Source organism: Stegodyphus dumicola, chromosome X1 (assembly GCF_044657685.1).
Source record: "Stegodyphus dumicola isolate Sdum_Otavi_A_Nest chromosome X1, ASM4465768v1".
Taxonomy (NCBI): Eukaryota; Metazoa; Arthropoda; class Arachnida; order Araneae; family Eresidae; genus Stegodyphus; species Stegodyphus dumicola.
In genome coordinates, this window is record NC_140780.1 from 38,128,569 (window position 1) to 38,143,500 (window position 14,932).

The window sequence follows — 14,932 nt, forward strand, 5'->3', positions numbered from 1 at the left end:
AAAATAGTAATTTCGCTCAAATAGTAATAAAATAGTAATTTCGAGATTAATCCATGTCATATGACTCTTACATAATTCTGAAGACGTAAATGGAACTCAAACACTCAATAGTAATTTTACAACAGTATTAATTATTCAATCAAAATGCATTGAGAACCAAAACTAACTCAGTCTGAATTAAGATTTCAATCTCAACACAGCGACCTTGCTTTCTACACTTTGGCCTATATGGACTGCAGTCTGTCTGCTCCTTTTTTTTTTACTGCAAAATTTATCAAAAATGTAAACTTTTGGAATAGGCATAAATAATATGCCATCTTGTTTATGGCCGCAAGCATGTTTGCTGAAATAAGAGTTGAATTAAATATACATTGACTGCCAAGTTTCTTATTCATTGTGGATTGGAGTTTCAACATCTCTAAGCCATCAAATGCTCGCTGTTCATTACGGATTCAATCGCCTGCGTTCTACTAAAGAATCTAATATATATATATATATAATACCAAATACAAGTTCACGATATCTGTACACTTTGATATTTAAAGGTAACCATTTGAAATCTTAATGCCATAAGTCTTGCAATATTATTTAATCTTAGATTATTGTATTAAAACGACACTCATAACAGTTTACAGTTTTTGAATGAAAATTTCTTTTTGGATAAATTATAAATATCATTGAAAGAGTATAAATAGCAATGTAGCTATTACAAAAATATTTTATGAATTTTTGCAGCATTTTTTATAATTGAATTTACTTGCTTTTAACTAAGTAAGATCTCTGCAATATTTTTAACATTAACTTTATCATTTATTTCATGTTCTGTAGAGAAAACTGTCATTTTGAAAGTTTTCTTGAGCAGGTAGAAATTTTTATTATTTTAAATTTGCTGAAGTTCCTCTTGCCACTAACAATAGTAAATTGCAACTTTAAAAATATTTTTAAAGCGGCTTTAAAATTAGAATACGACTTAACTACATTCATGGATTATTTTTAAAATATTTAGTACTATAGCTGTTTTTGAATGCCCGAAATGATTGAAATAGCATTATTTTTTAAACTAGATATTTTTGCTTGAGATTCTCCAGCATATATATCATTCAAATATTTAAGTTTTAAACTCTAGCCTTTAAATTATCTTAACCTGGTTATATAAATTTTTCACTAATAATAATTAAAAACCAAAATTTGGAAGATAGTTCGTTTAATTTTTCATACCTTCATTTCAACTGTAAATTAAAAAATTAAACACTTCTTGAATTTCTACAGTGAAAAAGATATTATTTTTGAAGTAGTTTCCTGATTAATTGATTCTTAAAGATTATTAAACTTTGTTTTTGGTTTTTGTTTAAGTTTTGCTGAAATATTTATTTCTAAAGCTCAATTTTTTTCATTTCTCAGGCTTCTAATATTTTGAGTTTTGATGTCATCTTTTAAAAATTTATAAAGAATTTCCTTTGCTAAGCTACTATGACTTTTATTCTTGGTTCCGTTAACATTTTCTTGAGATATGCGAGATAATGAAACATGCTTTTCTTGAATTATTGATGGTTTTATGGAGAGATTCCAATTCCCTTTGATAAGTCGAGATCTTTCTATGGAATCAGCAATAAGTCATTTGTTTTCTTTTACATTTTAATTGACAATTCCAGTGTATTTATTTACAAATTCCAATTAATTATTAGCACAATAGTGCTCATTTGCTTTTTAAATTACTAATTATTTATTTCCACAGTAATGTACCCTTCTTTCTAAACTTCTGTTCGAATTTTCTAGCACATAATTTCCTTTATATTCTCCATTATTTTATTAAATTAAATGTATATGAATGGAGCGTTAAAAACGCAAAGTTTCTAATAAAATTAAACAGCATAATGGGAAAAAAGTAAATAAATAAAGGCTTAACATGAAATTGATTATAAAAATTTTGTTTTTATACGATTGGAATTATTTATGTATAAGAATAAATTTAAATTATTATACTAAGAAGATTTTCTAAAATTTATCTAGAAAATAAGGATAATATAAACTGTGCTATAAATTAATATATCTTTTCTGAAACATTCAGATCCAATAATTAATGTTAGCGTGTTCTTGTTATAAATCAGTTTTTACCAAATAAAAAAATAAGTAAATAAAAAAGGGAAATTTACTTTGCGAAAACTTATTTATTTATTATTAATACTTTTTTATTAATTTTTGGTATCAAACCTGTCTTTAAACGGGGAAAATTAATTTGTTGTCGCTTCAAAACCGATAACAACTCTCAAATTTTCTCTAATAATCTTACGCAGATCATAGCACTTTGCAAGCAAAATGAACGTGAGTGACATGTTGATATCATTTAGCTTTCCTAAACATATCATAACATGTTGCCAACGTCGGTTCAAATTCTGTTAAGTGCAATGAATTTCATACTTTCCTCATTTTCTTTTTCTCCGCCTCTAACATCAGCGTCACCCCTAACTTTTCTAAACAACTCGCAGTTCTGTTAAATGCAGTGAATTTTACACTTCATTTCCTTTTTCTTCAACTCTAGATTAACAAATAATCGTTTTTATTACATAAAGTAAAACTTACAGCTTTCAGTTTAAGAAACATTCCCGATTGCAAAAATTCTTCTTAGCAATTGCTAGGTAATAAAGTCTAAGCTCCTCGATTTTCCGTTAATGTTCGTGTCTGCATCTGGATAATTGGGTAACAATAGCAGCTTACCCGCACAATTCGTTTCTTGGCAATCGGAATGCCTGCGTACAGTTTTTGAACTCCTCCAATGTGCACTATGAATAGGAGACAGTTTCGTTAATATCTTCCACGAAAACATTGCTCTTAAACCATGTAGCCTTGCGAACACTGTAATCGATTAATCAACGAGCTGGTCATTAATATTCATAAATTTTTAACTAATCAAATGAGTTCTCTGGCCTTGAGCAGTACTGGCTTAACTGGCCTTGAGATTGACATATAAAGTATATATGTCAATTAACTGTTGTTTAAATATGAGCATAGATCGGCTGTCATGTATTATATTTATAGGTTACCGTTCTCCTCACTTTCTTACAATGTAAGTACAGGTTTAAAATTTATGACTTCAAACCTGTACTTATGCTTCCTGATTTTTGACTGGCCAGTCTTCAATATTACTTTTTCCCCGCCTCATCAGTTAGATCCAAAGACTTTAATGTGTTAAATTTCCCGAATATTAGTTGTTCTTGCAAACTAATTTTATTCTCAGCAATTAAAAATTTTGCCAATAAATCTAACTAATTTTGATGTCTTAATTTGTTTTCTTTCCTTCACATTTCTATGTTTCCGAATCCTATTTCTGAAAATTATTTTTACAAGAACAGAACGAAGTATTCTTTATATCGGTTATCTTAGAATCAACGGAACGAAACTAATTTTTTTTTTTTTTTTTTTTTTTTTTTTTTGAAGTTCTTTGATATCTGTATCACTTTTATTAGAATTAGTTGGTTAATGGTTTGTCTTAAATCTTACGCAAAACAAAATTCAAAATTGTATACTCATATTTTTATTTCTTTTGTGCTGAATTTATTCTGTTTTCATATAAATAATAGAACAACACAAGAAAAGAGAACGAAAACGAAAACAAAAAATTCTTGCCTTATATATGCGTGCATACCAAACTAAAACTAAACACGGCAGCACAAACAGCCCATAGAGAGCCATGGCCGGCCGTGCCCTGATATCTGCTTCTAGACCGTAGGCTCTGGGGTGGTTGTGTATCTTAGCCTGGACAAGTGGTCAGGACCCCCGATGTTTAGTCCCCAAACGAACTTGTTACTCATTTTATCGACCCACTCCAGGGATGAAAGGCGGAGTCAGCCTTGTCCAGCCCGGGGATCAAACCCCAGAACTGTGGTGCTGCTATGCCAAAGAATATCTAATCTCCTGTGAGACTCTTTGGCTATGCGACGCGCTAACCACTGCGCCGCCGGGCCTCTATACGTGCATACCAGGCTTAACAAAAAATGAGACAAACTTATATGAGATTCATTTATTTCTTCCACCAACATGTGTTAATTTTCCGAAAATAAACGTAAATAAAACCCAATGCACAGTTCCAGCGCAAATAAATAACGGATTCAGCAAGACAAAATCTCGAACCATATGGCTTCTTCAACTGAGCATTCTACACAAAAGCTGAAGCCAAAGACTGATAATACGGTGAAATTCATTTTCAAACATCTTTGTTTACTCTTCCGATGCTATTTTAATAAATCTTTATGAGTCTGCTGCAATAAACCAATAAACTGTAAGCAGTGTGCCCGTCTCTACTCAGTTAGTGGGTTTCAGAAAACTTGTTATGGCGAAGACCTACAGTTCAAATTAAAGCGGGATAATAGAGAATGTAGGAGGAGGGGTGCTTCCTAAGCAGGTTTAGTCTATACAGGGCATTACAACTACAGCGAATTAAATTTAATAAGTTATTTCGAACAATAAACTTTAATGCCAGAAAACAGCGTAACACCAGGGAGAATTCTCCCTGTTGGGGAATTTCATAGTTTCAGAGGGGAAATGTGGTCAGCCTTCTATTTATCAGTTAAATATTTAGTTTCATTTATATTACAAATATAAAAAAACTACTTTTTTTTTTCAATATTTGATATTTACCAACATTTTCTATACCTTTTCTTGTCTAATTTATAAAACGTTAAAAAATAATCTAAATTTAAATCAATGTATATTTATTTTCGGGCACTGGAAAGGAGGGGGGGGATTATCATCGAGCAGAGGTGAAAAGAGTGCATGAGGCAAAAAAGTTTGAAAACCAGGTGAGCATAGTACTGTGAAACCTGTACTGTGTGTGAAAGTATTGAGAAAAATTAATGCTGCCAATTCTTCTCTATTCAACTGGGTTATTTTCTAACACATTTTTTAATACTTGTGTGTATTCACTAAATTACCTAAATTTCACCTGAGGCAAGTGTCTCGTTTGCCTTACCCGGCTTTGTATACGATACACAAAATTTCATGTGAAAAAATTTGTTTTAATTCTTACATGTCAAATATATGTATTCCTCTTTCCAAAACAAATTTGCTACGCATATTCTAAGAGCATGCTTAATTTCAAAATCTTTCATTTCTAATTCATATTCTTTAAAAAGTACTAGAATGCAATATTTTAATTGTTTCGAAGGTTAACCGTGCTAAAAATGCTCCATAGAAACCAGTAAAACTTTTGAATTCGGGACCACTTCATAACAATGCTCCCACCTTTATGTAGGTCGGCCATTGTTCGAAAAGACAGAAAGGATGCCTCTACTTTTGTCAACTAGAACAATTTTTCAGTTTGTGCTCCTCGGAAGGGATTCATGTATTTTAATAAATTAAATCTTTTCCCCCGAAATGGCAAACTGTTATATACCTGAGGGTTTGCAAAGGCTTTTTTTTTTTTTTTTTCTTATACTTTTCTTCTCTGTGTTTTGAATGAATAAAAACCTCCAATTTCACGCAATATTTTATACCATATCTTCAATGCACTATCGAATGTTCAATTTTTATTCAATCTAGGGGATATTTTAAAAATCCTAGTTGAGAGAAAAAACTTTAAGGGGTATCAGCCACCCCTATACTGACAATGTTAAATTGTCCATTTTCGATGTACCTTTTCTCAAAATCGGCTTTAGATACACACTTGAAATTTTTTGTGTAATTAAAGTATACCTATCTGATTATACTGAATTGAGTTTTTGAAACGTTTTGAATTTTAGAGTAATTTGCAAAATATTTTCTAAGGCATAGTAAAATTTAGCACTTTTCTCACACATCTTAGTTTATCAGAAAAAGCTCATTTCGGTAAATGTTAGGAAACCTAATAAATAAGCCATAAAAATTTTAAGAAACCTGTGAGCAGTAGTTCTTGGGAAAAGGTACATAGAGTATAAAAAATCACGTTTGGAGAAAAACGCGTTTTTATGTAAAAATCCTCATTTATCAAAGTATTCGGTGAGAAATTAAAACTAATTTTTTTTTACAGTTCTAATTTTCATAGATATTAAAGAATGGTATTTTTAGAAAAATAAAAATATAGAGAATTTGAACATGCAAAAATCCGAAATCAGCATTTTTTGAAGATTTTTGGGTTCCAATACCCCTTAAAACTTTACTATTATAAACGGAGAAGAAGTAAAGCAGCGGGATTTTATTCTGTTACATAATCTCAAAAAATCAGTTCCTAATATAACAGCGAATTTTCTTAAACTTTGCCCTAAGTGGTGCCAATTAGAAAAACAGCTTTTTGAGTAAAAAATAATTAAGAATAACCTAAGATTTACGTATGGGTTGCATAAATTAAATCTTACCATACTGCGTACAGTAAATTAATGGGAGATTTCAATAGTGTGATCGATTTTTTTTGCTGGCAGTAAAGCATAAATAAATAAATAGCATTTTAGAATGGGCCAATTAACATAGTGTTTTAATTTATTTCCTCAGAGATTGAATTTACGTTTTACAGCAATTTTGGTATGTAATAAAAAAGGCAGCCAACTGAAACCGCCGCAGGTGGAAGAAAGCTTTAGCTACTTCATTAGTTTTACCAAAATAGCTGGTTCTTCGTTTCAGGTCTAGTCATTCAGTTAATCATATTTTCATGTCACATTTCTTAGCGCAGAGGTTCCCAACCTTGTCCTTACATCGACCCTTTAAAAAAAAAAAAAAAAAAAAAAAAAAAAAACGGTTTTCTTCAATCGACCTCTCTACATTTTTCTCTGTTAATGTACAGGATACGACATAATCATAATACAAATGATTGAGCATAAATAACTTAAAGACAACAATTAGACTAAGAATACAAACAAAAGTTTGGAAAAAAGGGTTTATTAGATTTGTTTTATTATTTTTTGTCTTATTATTAATTTTACAAATGTAAACAAGTTTTCAGAAACAAAACCACAAACTCTAATTGCACGAAACAGTTTCAATTAGCGTGATGTACCGATGAAACTTTTTTAACATTTAGCATAAAACTGTTTAACTTAGTTCTTAAATTGCCTCGTTCAAAAAATTGTTTTTCGTAGTAAACTGGTGACTTGACTAAGTCAATTATGTTTGTTTGGTAATAGCTGTTATTTGAGGATATTTCTCTCAGATGACTTATGAATTCCATAGTTACCAAAACTTAGCTTACACATGTGTTTTGAATTAAGACTTATGGGCTTGAACATCTTTCAACGCAATCAACAACGTCTTGCAACATAATATCAATATCAAACATATCGCAGTTCAGCAGCTCTACGAGACGTGCTGATGCATTCAAATTTTTAAAGTCTTGGAAGCAGGCATTAAAATCTCCTTTGAAATTTTGCAAATGGCTTATATGTAACATATCTTTTGAGGAAGTATTAACGTTCTTCAAAATTTTTTTGGATCTGTTTTCTTATATTCTTGCGTTTTTATATAAATTTTCACTTATTGCGTAAAAATACATATATTAAAAAAGTATTACACATTTAAAAAAATTTATTAAAATAATTTTTGTTTATTTTCCCCCTTGTATGTATTTTATGATTTCTTTTTTACAACATGATGTTGTTCTATATCAATAACAACTAATTATCAATTTTATTAATATTTGTCTGGAATCAGTGGTATCTTGATTATGCTGATCAATTATCAGGGCAGACTCGGCTATCGACCGCCAATTAACCCTTGATCATCATTTACCCTCTTTAACATTTCATCAGCTTCCCCGGGGTTTCGTACCGACTCCGTTGCGAACCTTTGATTTAACGGTATGGCACCCTGCCCCAGTACACCATTCCTAGTTTAATCAGTTGTGTAGCGCTATAAAACTGCCAGCTAAGCTGTTGCTATTCTATGTGAATGGTTGCTATAAAAGAGATCAAATTACGGCGAACATTATTGCATAGTTTCGTCACCAAAGCAAGCTAGCTCTGTTTTCTTTAAAACAATTGATTGCTCTTTCGATTACAGATGTTAAAATTCCATCTTTGTGACTGTAGTGAAATAATAATAATAACCAAAACGAAACTAATAGTCCTTCGGGATTCAAATCCCTTTGGACTAAAAATAATAAAATCTTCAGAATGTTCATCTAGAATTATCATACTTTCTACGTTTTCTGTTTGTGAATAAAATGGAGAAGTCTGTGGCAATTGCTGTACATTTTGTGGATTTGTAGGTAATTTTGTGGATTGAAAATTCAGTGCATCAGCAACAGAATCTAAATCTTTATATAAAACTTATGCTTAATTTTCTAATTAATTTTCTTTATATACCAACGAAATGACAGTTAGTGCCTATCGGCGTCTTTTAAAATAATTCGATTTTGGCTTCTCTACATCAGTTTTTGTGTCATCTCTTGTGCATAACAGCTCTTTCTCCCTAGTGGCCGAACGGTTAAGACCGCTGAATTTTAAGAGCTCGACTTAAGTTCGATCTTAGGTGAACGAGTCGACTCTATGGTTAGTTTTCGAGGTTTTTCCCGTGTGTGATATGAATACCAGCTAGTTTCCATTAGAAATACTTCCACGAAGGTATCGCTGCCCTTAGGCAGATAGCCCCCATGCATTTTTTCATATTCAGATGACTTAACTGATCAATTACTTCATCATCTAAACGTGCAAGAATACTTTCATTGGAAGTAATAGATTGGAAAACTTATTGCTTGTTTCCATTTTTGTAGACTCTATTCAATCTAATAAAAGACTTGTCACCATAAATTAGGAAATTTTAGGTTTTAGCATACTCCATCATTTTCTGAAGACTTTTTTAAAAGAACTCAGAAACCAGTGCAACAAACAGTACAGTGTAACAAACTAGCTAGTGAAAAATAAGCGGGGGACCTGCTAAAATTGATTCTTAAGAAAATTCAAATGAGAGTGTTCTCTAGACTATCTTCTCATTCCCTTGATTTTTTGAATCTCGTGATCTCCTTGAGGAAAAAAACCCTTTATTGTTTTCGAATGTAGAATGCAGCCGCTATAATAAACTCATACTCTTTTATATTTACGGGGGGGGGGAATTGAGAATGCTTACTGTGTTGAAAATAAAAATTTTATGATTGATTTAGAAAAAAGGGTGAATCCGGGCATCACCAATATAAGAATACACAAAGAATACCCTCCAAGTTATTTTAGATGGTTTTATTATCCCAAAATATCTCTTAATACCAATTGGTAAATTGATTGAAGAAAAGCAACTTGAGAGCTATCTGCCTATGGGAAAAGGATGCTTTCGGGATGGATTTTTTTTAAGGTAAATTGGTTCGTATCCGTATTACAAATGGGGAAAACCCTCCCTTCAGCAGTGAAACATGCTCTAATTTTACCATCTAAAACCTTCCCTTAGATACCATCTCTTCTTTCCACATTTGATACGCGCGATCTAGATGTTAGCATTCCGGCAGGAAAATGGAAAGCTAGAAAGACAGAAAAGCTAATTAATGTAAAAATGACTGATTAATAAAAATAAATAAATACAAGTTAATAACAAAAATGCATATATACATATGTTTATATGTAAGTAATTACAAGCTTCTTTATTTCTTGACTCATCAGGGCATTTCGATTCTGATAGAGTTTGTAACATTGAAGAGAAATTACTAGAAATTATCTTTATCACTGATTGTAAATGCTCGTCGGTCAATCACGTTATTTTCTTCTTAATTTTCATCTGTGAAAAAGAGCTGTCCATCTATAAATTCCCAAACAAAGTGATTATTCTTAGTGCAAAACCTGGTAACTAAGCTTATTTATTTTTTAACAAGTGCGATTAAAATTGAATCAAATCTGTATCTTCAAATCATTAAATAAGATTTATATCACATTTTAAATTCATTAGCTTCATTTAAAGATTTTCACGATTTAAAGATTTTCTGCTTTATTCATGTTCATTTCTACTGGAAATGAAAATAATGTAAACTGTGACCTCAAATAAGTAAATCCTTTTGAAATACTTGCAACACCATAACTGAAATGTCTCGGTGGACCACGTGGCTTCGGGGACCATCATTTGAGACCACTAATGTAAGTTATTAACAATAGAACTCCGCTACACTTATTTATCTGAAAACGTTATTTTATATTCCTTAATTTTCTCTTTTTATTTTAGTTTGCATTTAATGATTTATGTTCGTACGGGCAGAAAGTAATTGAAAAGTTTCAACTACGTCGATTACCTCTATCTAAGAATTCAAGATTTCCTTTCCGGCACGATCTTGCTTGTATTTCAAAGATTTGATTAATGTTAGTCAAACGTGCTTTGACGTTACAAGTAAATTGGCTTCTAACTGAGCAAAATATAAAAAGAAAAAGTGAGAGATACAACAATGGCTACTGATCTCTCTCAGCTTAGAGCTCCACTTACTATGAGCGGCCAAGTGGTAAAGTCGCTGAATACAGTATTTCGACCTGGACTCAATTCCAGACGAGCGGACTGGTTGCATGGCCATTTTCGTGGCGCACCCTTAAAAAAATATATGTATTTGACCTCGCATTTAGTCTTTCCGTAATCCATTCTAATAGTACAAATTGCATTGACGGCAACGAATCCAATTTTGCTGCTTTTCATTGCAATGTTCATAGATATCAATTAAAACTGAACTCAGAAATAGATGCTTAATTCCCCCGCCCCCATGTAATTTTTATTGCAACACTTTGTAGAGATATTAGGTTATTGCGGAAGCAGGCTATGTGAAAAATGAGCAAGCATTCGCCGGGAATCGAACCGCGGACCTCTGGAATACGCGCCCAGTGTGCAGACCACTACACTACGTAGGCATGCTAAGAAGGCGGGAGAAATACCTACGTAGGCACTAACGATGAAGAGTTAGTTACACTGCTAAACCGAATTAGTCATGACCTTTTTCATCCATCAAAGTAATAAAATTACAACAATCTGTTCAGTTGTAACAATAACTATTCAGTTGTAAATGAGAAGGATACAACAACAGGCGCCAACCTTTGACTAGTTATAGTTAATATAATGCATTTTAAATAACCCACCCGCTGCTTCCAAAAAGGCAATCAAAAGATAATTAATCAGTGTCATTTAACTGCTAATGCAGTTCTAATTTTATAGTAAAGTAAGTAAAACGCATTTGAAGTTCTTGAGAAGTAAGTTTTTTTTATGCTCTGTGCGTTTTCTTAACGATCCCTCCGGATTTATGTCATTTAACATCGAAAAGCATTTGCAGCAGAATTAAGACATTACAAGAAAATTGCGCGCAGCAGTGAGTATTTTAAGCAACGTTGTTGGGGGTTAATAGCTGTAATGAAGATGTCAATTTCAGGGGAGTGGCTCAAGAGACTTGTTTTATTTTTGAGGGGGGGGAGTAGCAGATGTTGATACCAAGAGAAAAAAACCTGTTTTTTATGCTCCCCAGCTTCTATGAGAGCCCCGAGGAGAAACATTTCTCTATTTTTCAAACCTAGATACTTCGGCATGCATAAATTGACCGCCTCCTCTCTGACGCTGAATGAAAACATCAAACCAAAAGAAAGCACCACTTAAATCAATAATTAAGACTCTTAATAACCAAAAATGTTCTTCTTTCTTTTTGGTTTAAATGAAAATAAATCGTTTTTAATCCTCCATTGGTACAGTTCTCTTTCATTTAATACACGTGTCATTTATTAACTCGTTTTTAAAATATTTTCCTTTGAGTTTTTAAGTTCTGTTGGACCGACCAGTAAATGTTTACCATAATGGAAGCGGTACTGGACGGTAAGTGTTTTTCATTACTGCATGCATTAACGCAATTCCTCCTTTTTTAAGGGGCCACTTGGATTGAAGCCACTGAACGCATGTTACTGGCAAGAAGTAGGTGAAAATGCTGGTCCCAGGGTTCCAGTGTCATTCCTGTTTGTGAAATGGATCCTCACTTTGGTAAGTTTTCAACACACTTGTTTTATTAACTGTTGACGCTCTTGTGTGTCTATGTGCATACTTTACTGACTATCCTTCTAGATCTGTACCTCAATTCAAAATCCATGAAAAGGTTTCGAACGGCTCAGTAAATCTCACAAATACATTCACAAGAAGATTTATTAGCATATGCTGTCAGTGTTAATACACTGTCCAACGGCAGTTTCATTTTCCACAATCTAGAACTCTTACAGCTTTCAGAGTGAGCATTCATTAAATGTGAAATTTAACGCACTAAATGTATACGAATGCAAAGTAGTAAAATTCACTTTGAATAAAATTGTGCATTGGTTATTATTATAGAACATCTTTTTCATATAGACTGCAATAAAAAATGTGGACTTCTATATACATATATAATTGGTGTAAATATTTTTCTCATACGTATAATTTTATGTAAAGATTGCGTTTGGGCTCAGATGTTTATCACATATTTTTTCCTTCATCTTATTTACCACTTATTAAGTAATATTTCACATCGATATTTTTGCGAAGTATCCAACATGCGTTTGTATTTATTTCAACCAGGTAGTGAAATCTTCATAATATCCTATAATTGATTTAACTTCGCAATGAAAAGTTTCAGAAGCAATCAACGATGCTTTCATTATTTTGTACAGAAAAATTGCGTGGCAGAATATTTTCAACCATCTTGCTTAAAGCATGCGAAAGGTCATGTGACATGACAGAAATTTTACTGGATGCTCATTGGTCCATCCTAGAAGCCACTCCCTCGGTGGCTACACAGATGTGCACTTGTGAAATATGCAGCCCGGACTCGAAATTGGCCACCACTTCTGGCCTTATTAGCGGCCAATGCTGAATAGGCATGTGCCCGCTATTGGATATTGCTTTGGCGGTGCTTCCATAGTGCAATGCCCACCACTTCCGACCCTTGTAGTAGCGCAAGGCTTACTGGTTATTAAATACAGCGCCCAGCCATTAAAAAAAAAGTCTTCAGGAAAGTCATCTGGTTCTCTTAGACGAAATTCGCCATCATAGTGACGCAAATGTTGATCATTTGATTTGTTGTTTATCTGAAAAATTCTGGTAAATATCAAATACAATTTCTTGTAAATATCAAATACTATTTCTTGTAAATGTCGGTGATTAAAATATCTTTCCCTGTTCTTCGTAGTTACTGCATTTCCATGTTCACATTTCACAGTCCTTCAGACACTGTATTACGAAAATTGTTACTTTTGCCGTGTTATATTACCCCTTAAGGTTATGAATATCAGTTCTGTTTCACTATTTGTATATATACACGGTTGCAATTATTAATTTTGTTGAGGAATTGCCTTGCTTTGATTTCAATTTAATTTTAACTTTAAAAGATGCTTTAAGTTTGTATATGCAGGAGATAATATAATCAATATTTCTTTAGTAAACATATATATATATATATATATATATAATTTATTTACTAAATAATATTGATTATATTATCTCCTAATATTAATTTTAGTATAATTATCTTAAAAGAGTGAATCTATACTTAGTAAGTTCTATTTCGAAAGATGTTTTGAAGTAACTTCAATGTAAATTGTTAAAAATGTTTAACGCGAACTTGAATTAAATCATGAATAACAAAATTTCAATTGTAAAAAGAAATAAATTAAAAGCAAGTAATTAAATTAAATGCAAGTAATCATTGCCGTTGATCCGAAATTAGTTGACTTTTCAAGGGGAACAAACCAACTGCCGTTCAATGAACAATAATTAAGAAATAAATACGAAGGTGTTTCGTCCTTTACTCGAGCAATAAGGTGATGCCAAACCGGCAATTCAAGCTAGGCCAAACATTTCCGTGAATAAAAGGGATTAAGAACCAATACAGAGAACTAAAGAACTCATTCCGATTAAGCATTTTAGCTAATTCAATTTTGAGTGAAAAGCAATTTCTGCAGTAAAATTGATATCGCTCGAGTAACTGTCCCCTGACACCCTCGTGTTTATGCATTTTAGTTCAAAACTATTTGTAAAAATTAAACATTGGAAATTGTCATTATGAAATAGAATTCAAAGTAGTTGAAATAAACATTAGAAAATTACAAAATATAAGAAAAATAATGCAATCTTTGTAAAAACAAATAAAAAAATAAAAATTAAAAATTAAAAAAAATATATAATAAGAAAAGTGAATGTACATGAAGATATAAAGGACAGAAAAAGCATTAATTAACTTACGTTCTTTCTAGTGGGGAATGGGCAAAGTGTTTTCTTCGCGTCTTGACTCAGAATGGTTGTGTTTCAGAAATTCTTATCGGCAGCGGGGGCTTTGAATTATATCAGTCGGTAAGACTTGTGTGAAGTAATTTATGGTAGTGGGAGGGACTAGGAATTCTTGAGGGACGTATGTTGTGGAGCTCTTATTTAAGTGAAACCGTCTGTTAAAAATTTTTTGACAGTCTGTTAAAATTTTTAGTGAATGGAAATTAATTAATTTCTGTCTAATTGTCGTGCCGTAACGATTAAGAAATTAAGAAAAGGAAAAAAAGGAATTTTCACTATCAAAGAGCTATTTGACAGACTAAAGATTATGAAATAGGCCCATTTTTTTAGTAACAGCATAGTAACAGTATAAGTCTGAAGACAATTAGCTTTATTTCAACTACTTTGAATTCTATTTCATAATGACAATTTCCAAAGTTTAATTTTTACATTTACAAACATCGATACCTTCTCCGGGATTTGAACCTGGGCCTTTCCGTACTGCCGTAGTATCCCCTAACCACTATTCCGTCTGGGCGGCAAGAGAAAGGTTCTGGATCAAATTTGAAAGTTTTCAAAAATAGAGACCAATCAGTCTTACGTGGATTTTCACAGCTAAAAAAGGCTATTTTACTTTTTATTTTTTTAACATAAAGATTATATCTTTAGTTCTGTTTTTTTTTTTTTTTTTTTTTTTTTTTTTTTTTTTTTTTTACGGGAAAAGTTATTTCTTTTTACTGATCCCTTGGGAGAGCTGAAAACTGTACGCAGTAAACATTCGAGAATTTATATATTCACTTACTTT

General features: G+C 32.0%; 1 protein-coding gene across 1 annotated transcript in view; it reads left to right on the forward strand.

The window, feature by feature from the left end:
* The window catches only part of LOC118186510 (uncharacterized), a 157,914-nt gene that overhangs the window by 53,647 nt on the left and 89,335 nt on the right, over positions 1 to 14,932 (forward strand). The window contains exon 2 of the mRNA XM_085807154.1: positions 11,764 to 11,874. Within this exon, the coding sequence (XP_085663280.1) occupies positions 11,859 to 11,874 (16 nt within the window). The 5' untranslated portion in view covers positions 11,764 to 11,858. The remainder of the gene's footprint in view (positions 1 to 11,763; positions 11,875 to 14,932) is intronic.